The sequence below is a fragment of the Chiloscyllium punctatum genome, chromosome 11 (genome assembly GCF_047496795.1).
Source record: "Chiloscyllium punctatum isolate Juve2018m chromosome 11, sChiPun1.3, whole genome shotgun sequence".
In the NCBI taxonomy this organism is placed as follows: domain Eukaryota; kingdom Metazoa; phylum Chordata; class Chondrichthyes; order Orectolobiformes; family Hemiscylliidae; genus Chiloscyllium; species Chiloscyllium punctatum.
The window spans coordinates 54,166,378-54,186,865 of record NC_092749.1 but is presented as its reverse complement, the minus strand read 5'-3'; the positions used below and the strand labels follow the sequence as shown (position 1 = coordinate 54,186,865).

Genomic DNA, 20,488 nt, shown 5'->3' with positions numbered 1-20,488 from the left:
TGTTTTTCATGGAATTCAACATAACCTTTTTTCACAACAATAACTGGACACATCAAAAAGAGTAACAACTTCACTCTCTCTACAATGAACCTAATAGAAAGAATAAAAATCCAAAAGTTGCTTGTCTTTTTTTTTCCAGAGATTCCAGTTTTCTCAGGGATTGCAGTGGGTAACCAAATGCAATCAGAAAACACTCTTCATTTCATTGTTACTGCTGTACAGCCAAACATAATAAGCTTCACCAAGTGGTCAAAGAGAAGATGAATGACCACTGCAGATTAGAGAATATGCAACAACTTGAGGATGATTCCTACAATGGAAAACTGGGGCCCTTAAAGTACTGAGGTTATTTGATAACAGGTGTTCACAATGATAAACTGTGTTGACAGATTTAGAGAGAAATATGCTGCCCACCCACATTCCCCCCACCCCACACTCCACCTTCAATAAAGAAACAAAAAAGGCCTCAAAACTCAGTGCAGTCATTGTTAAATTCTGAAGAGCAGCCCTCAGGAGAGGAAAGAATATTTTAAGTATGCTTTCCCTTGAGTCAAGAAATATGTTCTCATCTTAATTCTACCCTGTATCCAGTACCCATGTCCCCTTGTTCAAGACATCCCAATTCTGGAAAAAAATCCTCCCTTCCTTTTGTCTTTCCAGCCCTGTTAGAAGTTTATACTTGTTAATCAAATCCCCTCTCATCCTTCTAAATTGATCAGTACAGGCCCATTCAAACCAGTCTCTCCTTATAGGACAGTCCTGCCATCGCCGGTTCCAGTCTCGTGAAACTGCTGTGTTGCAACTGTCATTTCTTGGGTCAGGAGACCACAACACAGTATACTCAATTCTCCAGGTATGGCCTCAACAAGGCCCTGTGTAACTACAGCAAGGCATTCCTATATTTGAACACAAATATTTTTGTAATGAGGCTAATATATTGCTTGCCAGTGATGCTACTGTCTCTCCCTGATGAGCTGTGCTTATGGCCATGTTCCCATTTCAGTAATGTGTTCATCACCTGTTTTTCATGATTTGACTCTCTGCTCTACTTTACTATCACCCACGAGTTAAACAAATATTCTCTTGTAATTCTGAACATGTACTTGTGTCATTATACATGTATCTCTTAAACTTGATAAATCAGGTTACTACCAAACAGTAATTGTTAAGCTTCTTGGATATCTAAATTGAACATGTAGAGCAGCAGTTAAGAACAGGTTCATTCAGTTACATCAGCAATTCATATCTTGTAATTGAGAAAAATAAGTAATGTGTCCTTACTACCATACATGAGAGAGTCACTTTGCAGTACACCAATGTTATTTATACATTGTAAAATCTTGTATTAGTCATGAAGGAAGCAAAATTATGTTGGCACTAAATGCATATTGGAAATGTTTATATTTTGTTTCAAAGGTCCATTACTTAACGATGTAATTATAGCATATTTACAGATTTATTCAGAATTATTGCAATTTTTAAAAAGTTACTTTCATATGTATTCTTCAGCTGTGGAGCAGCAGAATAAACTTGTGCATAACTAATTGATAAAAACAACAGTAAGAAACAATCTTGCTTCAAATCAAAATAGAACTATAAATTTTTAGTGCTGTAAAATCAAACAAATTCTGCTAACGTAAAAGGTCCATTAAGATCAGATTTTCTAGCTAGTAAATACCTCTCAGCTAAAGGCATTTGTTTATTCTCTCAATTTCTTCCAGCTTTTGGAGTTGTTTGACAGTGAGGATCCACGAGAACGGGATTTTTTGAAAACAGTTCTGCATCGTATTTATGGAAAGTTCCTTGGACTACGCGCATTCATCAGGAAACAGATAAACAACATTTTTCTACGGTAATCTGTAGTAAATGATTTCCTTTGTTTGCTGAAAACTGCCCCTGAAGCAATGATCTGTGTAAATTGATTTAAAGGGCAATGAAAACCATGTGAAGTATATTTATTTTTAATAAATGTTCCATCGACATAAATGTAGTATGCCTCCAAAGTCAGTGAAGTCTTTAGTCTGAAATTGTCCTGTATCTTAACACTGTCCTTTTGATACTGTATTCTTTCCTGCGATGTGGTGTCACTGACAATGTCAGCATTTGTCCGCCCATCTGTAACAGCAATCAAACCGAACGGCTTGCTAGGAAATTTTAAAGGACAGTTCAGAACAATTGCTATGGGTCTGGTGTTACAGGCAGATCAGATCAATTATGTCACATGTCTGGTTGCTCACATTTCCTTTCCAGGGGTTTTTCTACCTGCTATTTGATATCCCTTATACTAACAAAAGGAAAATAAACCACCATATTATGGCTTGCAGATATAACAGTATGATGACATGGATTGAAGTCATGCATTCAAAGGTCACTGGTGATATTTAAATTTGGTTCGCAATATCTGGAATTCAAAAGGTAGTCTCCATAATGGTGACCATGAAATTATCAACAGTTGTTGCAAAAACTCAGGGTAAAAAACTGTACTTTCGGGAAGGAAATCTTGCTTCTTTCCTCATCTGGATCATGTGATTCTTGATTAACATCCTCATAATGTTGACTGTTCTCTCCTCTCTGAAACAACCTAACAACACATTCAGGTCATGAGCAGTTGGGATGGGCAACAAATGCTGGCCTTCTCAGTGACTCTCCCATTCCATGAAAGCAGAAAACAAGCTACTTGTACTCACTTAATTTTATAGCCTAGCTGCCACCTTCAAAGACCTACGTACATATACCTGCGGGGTTGTTTGTTTCTGCTTCCACTTCACATGGTATGATTTTAGTCTGTGCCTCTCCTCAATCATCTTTGCCAAAATGCAACACTGTAAACTTTTATGTTAAATTTCACCAGTCTTCGTGTGCCTGATTAAAGACTGTCATAGTCCTTATTGTTGTGTACATTAAGTAATGTCATTTACAAACTTTGACCTGATGCTCCATTCAATTTTGAATGTAACAATAACCTCTGGCTTACTTTCTCCATTGCAACTCATCTCCTTGAACCCCTGTTGTATATTTTCTTTGCCTTCATTTCCAACAATAAGTGCAAGGAACTTATGGACTTGCTGTTCAAAAAGATCATTTTCATCTCAGTAGCAGCCTCTGCCACTTCTCTCCTGTCAGGCTATACTTCTCTAAAGCTCTGAATTCTTTCTCTCGTTTTTTTTTCTGTTTACCCTCATGCCCCCTCAAATCTTCATGTCAATGAGATCAATCTCCTACTCCTGCAACTGTGTATCCATAATCAACCACTCAACTTTCCTTCCTGGTCCAGGTCTCCCTCCTAAAAGTCAGGGTGCTGGGAGTCTTGGTGGGGACACAGGTTAGATTCATATCTAACGACATGGTTGTTGTTGAAGCACAATTATTTCACCAGCAGGATTTCTTTGAGGTCGAACCCGAAGGCAAACTTCCTCAAGCTGCTTTATCCTTCAGCTCATCATAGGTCAGAAGTGAGGAAGCTTGATAATGTTTGCAAGATGTTTGCTCCATTTATAACTCTCCAGGTATTGAATTCCACTTCAGTACTGCTGTCTATGCCTCCAGAGCTGATATGTGGCATGAAACATAAGTATGGCACAACTGTCAAGCAGTAAATAACTTTAGGAGAATATAAATCATTGACAATCATTGGTATTACTGTTATGGATCAAACTTCCTTCAAATGTATCAAGGAGATAGTCTTGACCCAACTTTTATTTTATTTAAAGGCAAGTGTAAGATGCTGTGTTCCAGATATAATTTGACTAGTCACATTGGCTTTCAGTAAAACACTTTATTCTTACACTCAGTTAAAACACAAACAAAAGAAAGAAGAATTGGTATAACTCTATTGGCAAACTTAACAGAATAATAGATTATTTAACTGCTAAACAGTAAATGTTCCAATATAGTAATATCCCATAAACACACTCTTTACAAAGATAACTTCAGTAAAATAAATTGTCTTGTGTTGTGTTTCTCCAGTCCAAGAGAAAAGAACAGCAATAGAAGATTCTGGCAGAGAGAACGAACTCCAGCTTTATGCTGTGGCTGAGAGAAATGTATAGCAGTTCCCACAACCAACTTCAAAATCCCAACCGCTACTGAAAGCTGAACAAAAACTCTGGTGCTGTGGGAGCCTGACTCCACCCATTAATGCTGCTTTTATTGTTCTAAGTTTTTTTTTAAACACCTGGGCCTCACAAGCTGTTCAGCTTGTTGGCTTGAAAGAGATAACTTACTACGTCTGACTCAAAATAACACTCCACAAAATAAAACTGGACAAAATACATATCTGAAAGCCATATTATCCGCATATTGACATCAACATCCCACCATCAACATCTTAGATTTGATGTTAACCAAGAAATTAACCTGACCAGCAATGCTAGTGTTGTCATTCAAAGATGAGGTCAGAAGCAGGGGATTCTGTGACTAGTAAACTAACTGACTGTCTAAAGCCTTTCCATCATCCACCAGACGTGATGGGAGGATTGGAATATTCTTGACTTACCCTGATGAGTGCAATCTTAACACATTAGAGAAGCTTGACACTATCAAAGCAACTTTATCCTTCAAAACAAAGCATGAGGATAGTACATATGATTTACAAGGTGCAGTGCAGCTGTTGCCGTGGCTTCTTGAGCAGCTTTCCAGACTTCCGCTATAAGTGACCGCGAAGAATGAAAACCGGGAATAGGTGGGGAATATCGCTACCTTAAAATTCCCTTCCAAGTCTCATATTTCTAACTTGTAAATATCTTGCCCTTCCTTTTCTCTCTCTCCCTCCTGCAGTCTACCTTCCCTCCACATACCCACTCTCCATAAACACACTGTGCTTTATGCACTCCTCTTGTTTTCAGAATCTATTCTGGAGTGATGGAATTCCCACATTATCACTTCTTGCACTTGCTAAAATTTTCTGACAAATTTGCTTTTCTACTTACTTCCCAAAACCTTGTTCACTTATTCCAGCCAAATTACTCAAGTTTCTGAAAGCTTATTCGTTGCGTTGTAGCATCTTACGCAGAATCAATTCAGACAGACTTAGAACATAGAACAATACAGCACAGAACAGGCCCTTCGGCCCACGATGTTGTGCCGAACTTCTATCCTAGATTAAGCACCCATCCATGTACCTATCCAAATGCTGCTTAAAGGTCGCCAATGAATCTGACTCTACCACTCCCTCGGGCAGCGCATTCCATGCCCCCACCACTCTCTGGGTAAAGAACCCACCCCTGACATCTCCCCTATACCTTCCACCCTTCACCTTAAATTTATGTCCCCTTGTAACACTCTGTTGTACCCGGGGAAAAAGTTTCTGACTGTCTACTCTATCTATTCCTCTGATCATCTTATAAACCTCGATCAAGTCACCCCTCATCCTTCGCCGTTCCAACGAGAAAAGGCCGAGAACTCTCAACCTATCCTCGTACGACCTACTCTCCATTCCAGGCAACATCCTGGTAAATCTTCTCTGCACCCTCTCCAAAGCTTCCACATCTTTCCTAAAGTGAGGCGACCAGAACTGCACACAGTACTCCAAATGTGGCCTAACCAAAGTCCTGTACAGCTGCAACATCACCTCACGACTCTTGAATTCAATCCCTCTGCTAATGAACGATAATACTCCATAGGCCTTCTTACAAACTCTATCCACCTGAGTGGCAACCTTCAAAGATCTATGTACATAGACCCCAAGATCCCTCTGTTCCTCCACCTGACCAAGAACCCTACCATTAACCCTGTATTCCGCATTCTGATTTGTTCTTCCAAAATGGACAACCTCACACTTGGCAGGGTTGAACTCCATCTGCCACTCCTCAGCCCAGCTCTGCATTCTATCTAAGTCCCTCTGCAGCCGACAACAGCCCTCCTCACTGTCCACAACTCCACCTATCTTTGTATCATCTGCAAATTTACTGACCCACCCTTCGACTCCCTCCTCTAAGTCATTAATAAAAATTACAAACAGCAGAGGACCCAGAACTGATCCCTGCGGAACTCCACTTGTAACTGGACTCGATGCTGAATATTTACCATCTACCACCACTCTCTGACTTCTACCGGTTAGCCAGTTTTCTATCCAATTGGCCAAATTTCCCTCTATCCCATGCCTCCTGACTTTCCGCATAACCCTACCATGGGGAACCTTATCAAATGCCTTACTAAAATCCATGTACACTACATCCACTGCTCTACCCTCATCCACATGCTTGGTCACCTCCTCGAAGAATTCAATAAGACTTGTAAGGCAAGACCTACCCTTCACAAATCCGTGCTGGCTGTCCCTAATCAAGCAGTGTCTTTCCAGATACTTGTAAATCCTATCCCTCAGTACCCTTTCCATTACTTTGCCTGCCACAGAAGTAAGACTAACTGGCCTGTAATTCCCGGGGTTATCCCTATTCCCTTTTTTGAACAGGGGCACAACATTCGCTACTCTCCAGTCCCCTGGTACCACCCCAGTTGCCAGTGAAGACGAGAAGATCATTGCCAACGGTACTGCAATTTCCTCTCTTGCTTCCCACATAATCCTAGGATATATCCCGTCAGGCCCGGGGGACTTGTCTATCCTCAAGTTGTTCAAAATGTCCAACACATCTTCCTTCCTAACAGGTATCTCTTCTAGCTTATCAGTCCGTTTCACACTCTCCTCTTCAACAATACGGTCCCTCTCGTTCGTAAATACTGAAGAGAAGTACTTGTTCAAGACCTCTCCTATCTCTTCCGACTCAATACACAGTCTCCCAGCACTGTCCTTGATCGGACCTACCCTCGTTCTCGTCATTCTCAGGTTTCTCACATATGCATAGAATGCCTTGGGGTTATCCTTGATCCTATCCGCCAGGGATTTTTCATGCCCTCTCTTAGCTCTCCTAATCCCTTTCTTCAGGTCCCTTCTGGCTATCCTGTATCCCTCCACTGCTCTGTCTGAACCTTGTTTCCTCAACCTTATGTAAGCCTCCTTCTTCCTCTTTACTAGACATTCAACCTCCCTCGTCAACCAAGGCTCCCTCACACGACCATTTCTTCCCTGCCTGATCGGTACATACATATCAAGGACACGTCGTATCTGCTCCTTGAAAAAGTCCCACATTTCCACCACATCCTTCCCTAACAGCCTATGCTCCCAACGTATGCTCCTCAAATCCTGTCTTACAGCATCGTAATTTCCCTTCCCCCAATTGTAAAATCTACCTTGTTGTGCGCACCTATCTCTCTCCATAACCAAGGTGAAAGTCACAGAATTGTGGTCGCCATCACCAAAATGTTCACCCACCAACAAGCCCACCACTTGTCCCGGTTCGTTACCGAGTACCAAATCCAATATGGCCTCCCCTCTGGTTGGACAATCTACATACTGCGTTAGAAAAGCTTCCTGGACACACTGCACAAACACCGCCCCATCCAATCTACTTGATCTAAAGAGCTTCCAATCAATATTTGGGAAGTTGAAGTCGCCCATGACTACGACCCTGTGGCTTCTGCACCTTTCCAAAATCTGTTTCCCAATCTGTTTCTCCACATCTCTGCTGCTATTGGGGGGCCTATAATAAACACCCAATAAGGTGACTGCACCTTTCCTATTTCTGACTTCAGCCCATACTACCTCCAGAGGCAGATCCCCCTCAAACTTCCTTTCTGCAGCCGTTATACCATTTCTAATTAGCAATGCCACCCCCCCTCCTTTTTTACCACCCTCCCTAATCTTACTGAAACATCTGTAACCAGGAACCTCCAACAGCCATTCCTGTCCCTCATCTATCCATGTTTCCGTGATGGCCACAACATCGTAGTCCCAGGTACCGATCCACGCCTTAAGTTCACCCACCTTATTTCTGATACTCCTTGCATTGAAGTATACGCACTTGAGCCCATCTCTGTGTCCGCAAGTAGTCCCTGTCAGTGCTACCTTCTCCACAGCCTCCCTACAGTCTTGGACATCCTGACACACAGCTAGCTTACTTGCTGGACTACAAGTCCGGATCCCGTCCCCCTGCCAAATTAGTTTAAACCCCCCCGAAGAGTGCTAGCAAACCTACCCCCCAGGATATTGGTGCCCTTCTGGTTCAGGTGCAACCCGTCCTGTTTATACAGGTCCCACCTTCCCCAGAATGCAGTCCAATTGTCCAAATATCTGAAGCCCTCCCTCCTACACCATCCTTGCAGCCACGTGTTCAACTGCACTCTCTCCCTATTCTTTGCCTCTCTGTCACGTGGCACCGGCAACAACCCAGAGATGACGACTCTGTCTGTCCTAGCTTTTAGCTTCCAGCCTAACTCCTTGAGCTCTTGAATGACCTCCCCACCCCTCTTCCTACCTATGTCGTTGGTGCCAATGTGTACCACGACTTCTGGCTGCACACCCTCCCCCTTAAGGATTCTGAAGACACGGTCCGAGACGTCTCGGACCCTAGCACCCGGGAGGCAACAAACCAGCCGAGAGTCTCGCCCATGTCCACAGAACCGCCTGTCCGTCCCTCTAACTAGAGAGTCCCCTATAACTAGCGCTCTCCTCTTCTCCCCCTTTCCCTTCTGAAACTCAGAGCCACAGACCCTTTCACTGCAGCTTACACCTGCAAGGCTGTCCCCCCCAACAGTTTCCAAAGCTGCATACTTATTTTTTAGGGGAACGACCACAGGGGAACCCTGCACTGCCTGTTTCTTCCCCTTCCCACCTCTAACTGTTACCCAGCTACCTCTGTTCTCTGGCGTAACTATGTCCCTGTAGCTTCTATCGATCACCCTCTCAGCCTCTTGAATAATCCTCAGCTCATCCAGCTCCAGTTCCAGTTCCCTAACTCGTTCGGTGAGGATCAGGATCTGACTGCATTTCCTGCACACGAAGTCGGCAGGAGTATCGGTGGTCACCCCTACCTCAAACATCCTGCAGGAGGAACATTCCACCGCCTGCGCTGCCATGACTGTACACTGTCTCCAAAAACAAGAACACTGAGTCAATAACCTGGGGTCTAGAACACACCCACTCAAATACTAATCACTTACCTTCCCGCCCAGCTATGCGCTCCAACCTCACTTCCGCTGCCCGCTACAGGTAAGTAATTTTGAAACAAACTGTCTTACCTTAGCTGTAGTCTCCCGGGTTCGTTTTTCCTCGGCCGCTGCTCCCACTCATTAGTAGCTCAAATGGCTAATATTTAGATATTTTAACTATCATTGATCTGTTTATCTGTCAAATTTCAATATGCATTGTTGTTGAAATGTTGCATAAGTTTTCCATATAAGTCTTCCTGGATAGTCAGAATGTATGTTGAGGGAGTCAGAATGTAACTTCAGCTGACACAAAGGTTTATATCAGCAAAAAATTAAAATCTATTTCTATTATATTGTTCATTCATAGTTTCTTTGGGACCTGTTCTTATAGTACGGAGTAATATTTTCCAACAATAATTTCTTCAGGTTCATATATGAAACTGACCACTTTAATGGAGTTGCAGAACTGTTGGAGATACTTGGAAGGTAAGTTATCTCTTAAATATAAAGGAAAACCGATCATGTTAAGCTTCTCTGCTTAGAGGTTTGTATGAGTCAAGTAAGACTGTTACTCATCTCTGTTTCTCGTACTTCACTATCAGTAGTTCCACAACCATCAATAAATATGAAGTCTCACATTTATTTGATGCCTCGTGTTTTTCATCATCACAAATTACTTTACTGCAGTGCATTGTTAAAACAATTCAATAACTGTGGTGACCAAAATAGTAGCTAGTTGACTTGATAGTATTGATATGAGAGGAGGATTCTCAGTGTCCCTAGGCCTGCTTTCCTTGCCAGTTTTGCCTGAATTCTCATCTCAGAGATGCCCTACTTTGATTGCACGAGGGCATAGATTGTCTTTCACATTCTAGAGCAACTTAAAGGAAAGAGAGGCCATTGGAAAGATATGCAAAAATGCTGGAGCTTTGTACCAAAAGGTGGAAAAGCAGCTAAATAGAATAATGGAAGCATTGAATTTATGTAGTAGTATGTCAAATACGAATCATGCCAATGTATGCATATACAGTAGAAAAGGAGAGTTGAGTGCTTGGAATTCAGCATGTTATGTCTTGCATTTGTGAGTTGAGAGCAGGATATTGTCAGTTGTGATTGGAAGTTGTCAGAGAAGTTTTTGAGAGGTGCAACTTTCAAAAATCAAAGTCGGTCCCAGAAATGAAGTTGCAGGTGCTGACCCTGTGGGTAACTGCCCATGCCTGATTCTTTCTGACCTTGAAGACAATGTTGCAACACGCTAGGAAATGTTTCTCCCTCTGTCAACTCACTTGCTCAATTTTAAATTTCTGGCAAAGCATCAGAGATTCCTGGAATGACCTTTTCTGTTTAGTTTGGGAGTCTGAAACTATGTTCAGTTATTCACAGCACCTAAAAAACGATGAATTTCTCAATTCTGAAAACTATTGGGAAAACTCTACCACAGTGATCCATGAGTTTGTTTTCTATCTCAAAAGCAATGCCTTTATCTACATTTCCACCCAAATGACACCTTTCCTTTCAGAATTACTCCACATTTACATCCCATACTCAGATCTTTGGCCTGCCAATTATGACTTTCTGTTGATCCATTTCTTTTGCTCGTGCAATTTCTATTCCACAATAATGTTTAGCTGCCCTGCTTAATGTTTCAGAATTTCCCTCCTTATCCTCTTAAATTTTTTCTCAAATTTTTTTCACTCAACAAAGACTTTTCTTATTTATTCTAATTGTCCATATGTTGTTTTTCTTCTCTAAATTATTTGAAGTTGTTTAAATTATATTAAAAGTGCAATATGAATGCATTATGGTGAATCTTGATCACATTGTGAATACTAGAACCTCAATGAGGCATCCTAATTATGTTTTCTGCATTCTAACTAAATTTATGTGCATAATAATTTATCTTTTCACAACATATCTAATGTACCAGAGCAATCTATGACAACGAGGAGGGTTTGCGGGTGTATCTATTTGAAAATGCTTAAAATTAGTGTGAGCCCCTAGGTGCCTCAACATAAGTACTCACTGTGCAGCTGAACTATGCAGCCAAAATGTAATGTGGGTGATTGACCACGTGAAATCAACAAGTGTTGGTTGGTTATCACTCTTTAAAAAAAAAAGTTGCATATCTACCAAATGAATGTACAGACCTGCTTAAAACTGACCAGAAGGCATTGATTTTATTGTAAAGATATAAACTTTTATGTACTTCTGTCCTCTAATAGAAGTCAAGAAATATTTCTGTGTACCTACAGATCCGATTGCAAAGCTCTTTAGCAATCCATTTTCACACGAGGGCTGTTGAGTCATCAGCGCTTGGTGGCTGTGTCTGTAGTTTTGGAAGCTGTTGGATAACTTTTACCGGTTTTGTATTTTGCCATTTGTATTTTTTGGACAGAGTTGAAAACTAAGTTAACAACTGACTTCAGTAATTGTCGTATATGCGCAGTTCTCTTGCACATTGCAAAGAAAGGCTCTATCTCCATTACCAACCTCAAGGGAAGTAAATTGATGAAGCACATTCAGATAAAAATAGATTAAATATTGTATTATACAGCATTTTATTTTAAAAATAATTTGATTCATTTAAATGTACTTGTATAAATAGATAATTTCAAACTTTTAAATGGGTGAATTATTAACTTTATTTATTTTTCAGTATTATTAATGGATTTGCACTGCCATTGAAAGCAGAACATAAACAATTTCTTATGAAGGTGCTCATTCCCCTTCATACTGCTAAAGGCTTAGCTCTATTTCATGCACAGGTAGGCAATTATTTCTTGATGTAAGTATGATTTAAATTATCATTGACTTGTCACCAGAACTACTATGATTTTCTATTTTGATGTACGTTCTACTCTTGTGTCATTCAAACTTCCAGTAAAAATAGTACACTGCAATGTGGGGCTGGACCTAATGACTGCTAAAGCAGGTCTGGATTATGTTTTTATTATGTAGGCACAACATTTGCAACAAATTTATTTGTGGTATATCCAGATGCCTGTTTTAAGTTATTTACGTTAATTGAGATATTGAAAAGGCCAGGCTTTTGGAACCGATATTAAGGCTAATGTTCCACAGATTGTAAAGTTCAACATTGACTGTTCAAAGTATTTCTGTCTATTTTTAGCAAGGTAGTTAGTTTGGCACTTTATTGTCTAGATTGATACTTAGATCCATTTTTATTTGATGACCTTATGAAGCTTGCTTGACAAAATACTATAATATGAATATTGGAAGTAAGGAACAGAAAGCTAGGTGTATTCACCTTGTACTTGGATGAATGGAGAAACTACATAGGGCAACCGAAAGCAACTGAATTAATTGAGTACATGTGACCAATTTCTTGGAGTAGTACTTTTGGGATTGTATGGGCCTTGTCAGAAGTTCTTCTTCTGACATTAAAGTTTATTTATTCAATTTTGAGTTTTTTAAAATTCCTGAAATGAGCCTATTTCAGTAGCTGGAATGTCATGTGACCCCAGAATGAATGCTTGAAGTTGGTCGAGTTGCTTCGAGAGTTGAGCTGGGGAAGGCTGAGAGGGTATCACAATAGCTGGGCTTGGAAGCTACAGTTGTGACCACAACCAGGCCTCCAAAATCAGATAATTAAGCCATCCTCACCAACGGCAAAATGTATTAACATTTAAAGGATCCTCAAACCTGCCAGAACTCATTCTGTGCTCCACAACCGCTAATGTCTGTGTTCTACAATTTGGGAGCCCTTTGTTTCATACATAACACTATGAATTGAATGAAAATTTGTTCTTTATTAAAAATATCTGTTGTGTAAGAATTCATAATTTTAAAAGCTGAAGAGAAGGTCATTAATATAGTGGATAAATAGGGAAGAGAGCAGCCCTCGAGTCCTCTGATATTATGGCAAGTTTATAGTTAGCTAGGGAAGTTTAGAGTTAGCTAGGCATTATCCATTGAATCAGCTTTCGGACCAGAGATTATCAGAAAGAAATCGAAATGCACAGAGTTAGAGGTAAACTTATGATATAGGTTATTAATTTAGATGTAGGATGAAGAATACCCATAATGGATTGTTTTCTAATTTGAAAATTGTAAATGTAATATTTTACAAATGGGGATTCATTGACCTGTGAGCCAGGCATCGTCAATTGAAAAATTACTGGAGTCTAGATAGTTTCCAACTAACCTATTCGGAGAAGTTATTGCGCACCTTAGTAGCAGGTGGGATTTGAAACCAAATCTCCTGATCTAGGGGTAGTAACACTATTGCTGTGCTACAGTTGCCCTTCAACACTAGAATCTATAATAAAGAATTTAATCATTAGACTCTTTTATAAATTATAACCTGATTTGGCAAAGTCAACATAGATTTACAAAACAGAAGCTTTCTTTCACAATCCTGTTAACGTTTTGAAAGAGTTGCTGGCAGGCCATTATCACAAGAGATATGAAATAGAAAAGTGAGAAACAATCCCTTCAGTTATAGCGCTTAGTGCTACCTCTACATTCACCTTTTGCTTGCCATTTCTTTCCCTTCTCCTTTCTCCCCTAATTCTTGCCCTTCTCCTGTATCTCCTTTTTCTCTCCATGTCTCACCCCTCTCCACGCAGCCTCATCCTTCCCTCCCCAACCTGTCCTCACTCTACTTTGGCATCCATACCTCCTCTTCCCTCCCACCCCAAGCAAAACTCTCATTCACGTCCTTGCTCTCTCTTCAACCTTTTCCCACTCCCTCATCACCATTGCCTCCTTTTCTCTTTCCTCACTTCCAGCCCTCATTGCCTCACCTACGTTTGCCTGGCATCTGCTCTTCTTGACACTATTTTCTTATGCTTGCTGTTCATTGTTGCTCATGTACTCCACTTCCCCTTCCTCCTCACTCGTCACTCTCTCTTTCCCTTCACTCTCACAGCCCTTCTCACCTCAGCCCAGTGCCCCCACTGTCTCACTTTTCCATCCCCTACCTCTTTGCACTACCTATTGTATTCCTTTCACCTTTAACCCATGTACCTTATTCAACAAAAGATCTTTCTTTTCTGAAAAGCTGTTGGAATGTCAGTTGGATTTCTTTAATAGAAAATATAAGAAATTGTGTGAAGCCACTTTTGAACCTTTATATTTGGTCATTTCTGTTTATGTATGTTTGTATTAAAGCTATATAAGCTTGCAGCCATGCTACTTTGCACTATGCGCTTTAAGATATGTGCTGACTGACTGTGAGAATTGTTTTAGCAGAGCATTTATTACATAAGCGGGTCTTCAAACTCATTAGCTAATTAGTAGTGTTCTTCAGTTGTCAGAAAATGACCAAGTCAGTCTTCGGTCAGTTATCTAGTATTTCTATATGGTTCCTAGATCCACCTTCTCAAATGCTCCCAACTCATTTCTCAATAGTGAGTGATAGAAATCTACAGCACAGAAAAGGGCCCTTTGACCCATCATGTCTGCACCGCATTGGACAAAGATAACTACCTAACTATTCTTATCCCATTTTCCAGCACTTGTCCCATAGCCATGAATGTCAGTCACTCTGCTATACTCAGTTTAGTTTAAACCTAGTTTTGGAGGCGTTATTGTCCAATTGTTTTAAGAGGTGGTTGGTTAGATGCTTGTATGACAATTTGCATTTTTCCATTCTGACTTTGAGCCACTGGTCACAGCCTCTCACTGTTAATGTTTCTTATTCTTCAAATGGCCTTTGTCTAGTGTCAAGAATTTACCATCTTGCCTTTTCACAATAACTGTATCTTGTTTCGTATTTATTGTTTGTGATTGGGTATTCATTCTGAATTCTTTATAAACATTTAAAATGATTATACAGTGCAGCAAATTAATCACCAGTTTCACCTCATAATTCTTAAACAGCACTGAGAATTTCACAGCACTATCCCCAGTGGTAAGCTTGGAGTGGTTGTTATGTTAACAGGTATATTAAATTAATTTTAAATAGGAATTTAATTATTTCTTGAGCTTAATTTTAATTAATGTGGAAAATTATGCTCCAAGCCCCGCCTCAGGAGAACTGTACAGGTTATCGTAGAGATATTAAAGTGGTATCCTCTAACTTTCAATGAAGATGCTATGGGAAAATTGCAAACTATTGATTACCAAGTGATTGCTTACGACATTTTACATGTGGATTCTAAAGATAATGAATGTTTAAAAATAATTTCAGTTTGGAAACTGAATAAAATTATATAAATCTGGAGAAGTTTTATGTTTTTAAGACTGCTGTTTCAAAATAGTGTTCCTTGAAATAAGATGCATTCAACTAGCCACCATGATGAAATTTTGCAGTGAAAAACACAATTCAATTGTTTGGTTGCATTCAGTCTAACTCATTGTCACACTGAGTCCATAATACCACTGACCTTTATTGCCCCGAATTGTCACAGAAGGCAAATATAGGAAATTAAAAATGATTTTGCAGACTTGCAAAGATCTTATCCTGGGGTATTTATACCAAATACCTTCTCCTGGACCATGGACATGTTTATCTTAACAGACAGTACAATCTCTCTTTGAAAAATATTGATGGTGAGAAATGTGACTAACGTATAGTTACTGAGAGGCTAACAGCATTCACTATTCTTAAAGTACTAATCAGCCAACCTCCAGCCACTGCACATGCACTGTCAAGTGCAGTGATTAGAAAGATGCTGCCCAAGATGCCCCGCTCCTCCAGAAGTCTTAGTGATTAAAAGCATGAAATGGAGTAAAATTGATAGATATGTACACAAATGCCCTAAGAACCTGCCAGAAAATGTTATGGTTTGTTCATTTCAGTATAATTTTATTTTATCAATATGATATGTCTTAATTGCTATCAAACAATCTCTCTCTCTGGTACTGGGAAATCATTCCTACAGATATGGATTCCCAGTACTATTACTGAGAGGGATTTCTTTGTCTTTGTTGTCTATTTCTCTTTCTTTCCTCTTTGGTTAGTTTCTATAACTAATTTGGCATTAATTTCTGTTCATTAAATACTGCTCATTAAATTAACAATTTTTCAATATGATTCATTAGGGCAAGCGTGATACCCGTTAAATAGTGGTACACTATTTTGACGCACACAATTATAGAAAATTAGAGTCGTAGTGAATATATGGCATGAATCTGATCCTTCGGTCCAACCTGGCCATGCCAACCAGAAATTCTGAATTTATCCAGTACCATTTGCAGCGTTTGGCCCATATCCCTCTCAACCCTTCTTATTCATATACTCATCCAAATGCCTTTTAAATGTTGTAATTGTACCACACTCCTCCACCATTTCTGGCAGCTTGTTCCATATATGCACCACCCTCTGCAAGAAATAGTTGCCCATTAGATCCCTTTAAATTCTTTCTCCTCTCACCTTAAACCTATGCCCTCCAGTTTTGGACTCCCCTACTCTGGGGTAAAAGACTTTGCTTCTCATGATTTTATAAACTTCTATAAGGAATTCCATTTCAGGTCTGTGGGAAAATGCAGGTTTAATGAATTAAACCTGGGTGTCATTTTTCAAAAAAAAAGAAAAAATGGGTAATTTATGTCTGAATAACCTTTTAAACAAAGCAAAGACCTGTATTTGTCCATTCTCAATGCGTATCATGTACAATAAATCTGTCTGAAGTTTCCTAGCATGTACAACAATAACTTAAAGGAAATTCCACATTCAGAAAAGCTTCATCTTGGAATACACACTTTAAAATGAGCAATTGCGAACTGCTTGTGTGTCTGTTTCCAGCATTATTTTCATACATTCTCTAATATTCACTCATTTGTTGAGTGAAATGAAGAGATTGTTTGACAACCCTATCAAATTATTGCTTAGATTTGTGCATATAGGATTGACATCCATTTCGATTTCACCAGTTGCTGCTGCAATACATTTATGTTCATTTTTGTCTTCTAGTTAGCTTATTGTGTGGTACAGTTCTTGGAAAAAGATGCCACTCTTACAGAACCGGTAAGTTTTTTAGCATTAAATTTAATAGTTATTGTATATTTTAATTTTTTTAAAATCAACTTGATTTTTTGGGATGTTGTGGGCAGAATAGAATTTTAAACTATACTCTCCAAATAAGTTGGATTCAGAAAATTCACTGGTCTAATAGCATTATTTATCTAAATGTCCCTTTGAATGTTTGCTGCTTGAGCATTTTGAAATACAGGCAGAATCTGAGTAAGAAAAAGAGGACATTATTAACATTATTTTTGTGATTGAAACTAAAGTAACTTTTTGGGGTGCAATTTCTATTTTAAAAAAAAATCAAGAGCAAAAGTATGATTTGATTTGGTATCATGTTCATTCACATCCTTTTTCTAATTACAAGCCTCCTTTGAAAAATAAACTTCTCATGAATTCAGTGTTTGTTAAAGAAATTTTACTGCTAATGACGAGGCATTTTCCGATTTTAAACAATTGAACGTTTTTTTTTAACCAGTATGTTGTGTCCCAGCATTAATTAAAAATTGTGACCAACAAGTTTTTAGATTAAACAGTTTGTTGTTGCCTTTTCCTTCTGGGAGATAAAATTGGGCAGAGATCAATTCTGATAGGTTGTTGATTTAGTTGTGTGACTGAAGCTCCTGACAGGATTAAATGCAGCTTTTAAAAATGTTACAATAGATCAGGACTGATGCCATTTCAAAATCTACTCTACTTGCATTCGAGAACACTGGATGGCACTGTATCATCAATTTACCTCCATGAATAAACATCTAGTGTTGCTGGGTATGATTCTGGATGCAACAGTGATCTGCTACTTTTACATTTTTAGAAACTGGTTGCTGCTACCAGTTCTAGAACCAACTCATTCTGATTTCATCCTTGAAATTGGAATCATGGGATTGCCTTTTGAAAGGAGAGTAATAGCATGCCAAACAGTTTAGGTTTCTGTTCACAAACGGCTAGGTTCACCCTTTGTTATCTTCTTTTTTAGTAACACTGCCAGAGGATCACTTCTCTGGATTTATTTGAAAGTGTCTCAGGGGAAAATTTGATTTCAGCTGGAAGGCAATGGCTGATTTGTGCTACCAGATAAAATTTGACTTGGAAAAGCAATTAACAATGCCTGTGGCTGAGAATCATATTTCAGTCTTTGACGATTATAACACTGCAATGTTGCCTATTTGTTAATACCTTGGAGTGCTCAGGAGGGCAGATAGCAGCAAGTTAGCTCAACAGGGATAAATTGTGAAAGGCAAAATTAATGGCTGTTTGAACATATTCAGTATTAAGAACAAAATAAATTAGCTAACACTACAAAAGATGCTCTTGAGTATGAAATTGTAGCCATTACAGAGACACGATTAGAAGGAGATCAGAACTGGAACTAAATATCCAGGGGTCATGCAGGAAGCAACGGGTTGTAGGGTAGCTTTGTTAGTATGGGAAGGTACAGCAAGAAATGGTCTGGATTGGAACATTTATAATGGTGGAGGTAAGAAATAAAAAAGAGAATAAAACACAACTTGGAGTAGTCTGTGGGCTGTTTAACAGTAGTTATAGGACAAAGTAAATAAGGAGATGCAGAAGCAAGAAAGGCAATACATCTTTAAATAGTGGAATTTGGGAGTTTTCTGTCACTCATTTTTTAACAGATTGAGGCGAAGTGAGCTTTTCTGAGTTTTTTTAGTCTAATTAATAGAGGGGTTCACCGCAGTGTTGTAACACTACCTCTGCCACATTTTCCAAATGTATACAAAGATTAATGTCACCCATGAATAATAGTCATGGAATAGAGTCTGGAAACAAACCCTTCAGTCCAACTCCTGCATGCAGATCAGATATCCTAAACTAATGTAGTCCCATTTGCCAGCATTTGGCCCATATCCCTCTAAACCCTTCCTATTCATATACCTATCCAAATGTCTTTTAAATGTTGTAATTGTATCAGCCTCCACCACTTCCTTTGTCAGCTGTTTCCATGCTCTACATCTCTCTGACCCTATTAATCATAGGTGACTTTAATCTTCATGTACATTTGGAAGGTGTGGCAGAGGTAGTGTTACGACACTGCAATGAACCCTTCTGTTAATTAGACTAAACACCCAGAAAAGTTCACTTTGCCCTGTAATCTGTTAAAATATGAGTGACAGAGAACTTCCAAATTTCACTATTTAAAGAAAATAATATCAATTTATTCTTTAACTGTAAAAGTGAACATTAAACAACAATTGTTCATAATTCTCAGGCCCTTTTTTCTTAACTGCTTATTACCTGCCTCCAACTCTATAACAATATACTGTTCCAATAAAACACTTAAGGTTACGTCAACTTAATTTCAAAACCATATAGCGGCTGTCATCTTCGATGTCTGTCGTCTTCTGGCTGGTCAGCATCTTTCCTTCTTATTGCGAATATGTTTCATGTGAAAAAGATACCTTTTGATAGAGAGTGTTTCAGTGTCCTGGGTCTTTCTCTCTCTCTCAGTGGCAATTGCTGTGATTTTCAAAATGTCTGCCCTTTTCATATCCCCAATATCAGATTGTGTCATTGGTTCAATGTTGGCAAAACAATAAATTCAAACTCGATTGGGTTTTAGTATCCTAAGGTATAATTTAAATTCACTGATTAAATTCAAAATGTTGTCAAAACAGCAACCAACTCAAGTATCCATTTCACAGCTGAATGTTACATATTTTCAATTTTCCAGTGCACTCTGAGACTGGTCTTGTAAGTTCTCAGTGTAGAACAGTATTCCCTCTCCCTTAAAGGTACATTGCACGCCTTCAACTTCATAACAGCAGCCATGAGGAAGAATTTAGAGTTTATTCTGGACACCTTCCTGAAACAATATGTTGTGGATTTGAACAGGGATCATCTATTTATGGGCGGCACGGTGGCACAGTGGTTAGCACTGCTGCTTCACAGTGCCTGAGACCCGGGTTCAATTCCCGCCTCGGGCGGCTGACTGTGTGGAGTTTGCACGTTCTCCCCGTGTCTGCTTGGGTTTCCTCCGGGTGCTCCGGTTTCCTCCCACAGTCCAAAGATGTGTAGGTCAGGTGAATTGGCCATGCTAAATTGCCTGTAGTGTTAAGTAAGGGGTAAATGTAGGGGTATGGGTGGGTTGCGCTTCGGCGGGTTGGTGTGGACTTGTTGGGCCAAAGGGCCTGTTTCCACACTGTAATGTAATCTAAAAATCTAATCTATTCTGTCTTTGGTAATGGGCAATGAGGTAAGTGTAGTAAATGATGTCTCAGTAAAAGATTCCAAAGGGAACGATGACTGTAATATAATAGAATCTACACTGTGACAGTGAGAAACCTGAGTCAGAAGCAACTGTGCTGAATTTAAATATTGTTAATTACAAAGGAATGAGAGCAGAATTGATGAGTGGACTGGGAAAGGAGTTTAGCAGCATCTTTGAAAGTTTATGAAGGTTAGGTGATTGAGCTCAAAAACTGCCATTCGCCAACAATATTGTGTTCAATACTCCTTTTATTCATCTTGCTTCCAGTGCCAGCTTTAAGCTGTATCTGGATGGATGAATAAATATGGAGATGATTTGACTTGAAAAATATATTGTCACACTAT

The 20,488-nt window shown here is 39.4% G+C and overlaps 1 protein-coding gene across 1 annotated transcript in view; it reads left to right on the top strand.

The window, feature by feature from the left end:
• ppp2r5a (protein phosphatase 2, regulatory subunit B', alpha isoform) overlaps nucleotides 1–20,488 on the top strand; it is a 168,880-nt gene that overhangs the window by 126,632 nt on the left and 21,760 nt on the right. The window contains exons 5-8 of the mRNA XM_072580817.1: nucleotides 1,722–1,852; nucleotides 9,409–9,468; nucleotides 11,639–11,747; nucleotides 16,862–16,915. Of these exons, the coding sequence (XP_072436918.1) occupies nucleotides 1,722–1,852; nucleotides 9,409–9,468; nucleotides 11,639–11,747; nucleotides 16,862–16,915 (354 nt within the window). The remainder of the gene's footprint in view (nucleotides 1–1,721; nucleotides 1,853–9,408; nucleotides 9,469–11,638; nucleotides 11,748–16,861; nucleotides 16,916–20,488) is intronic.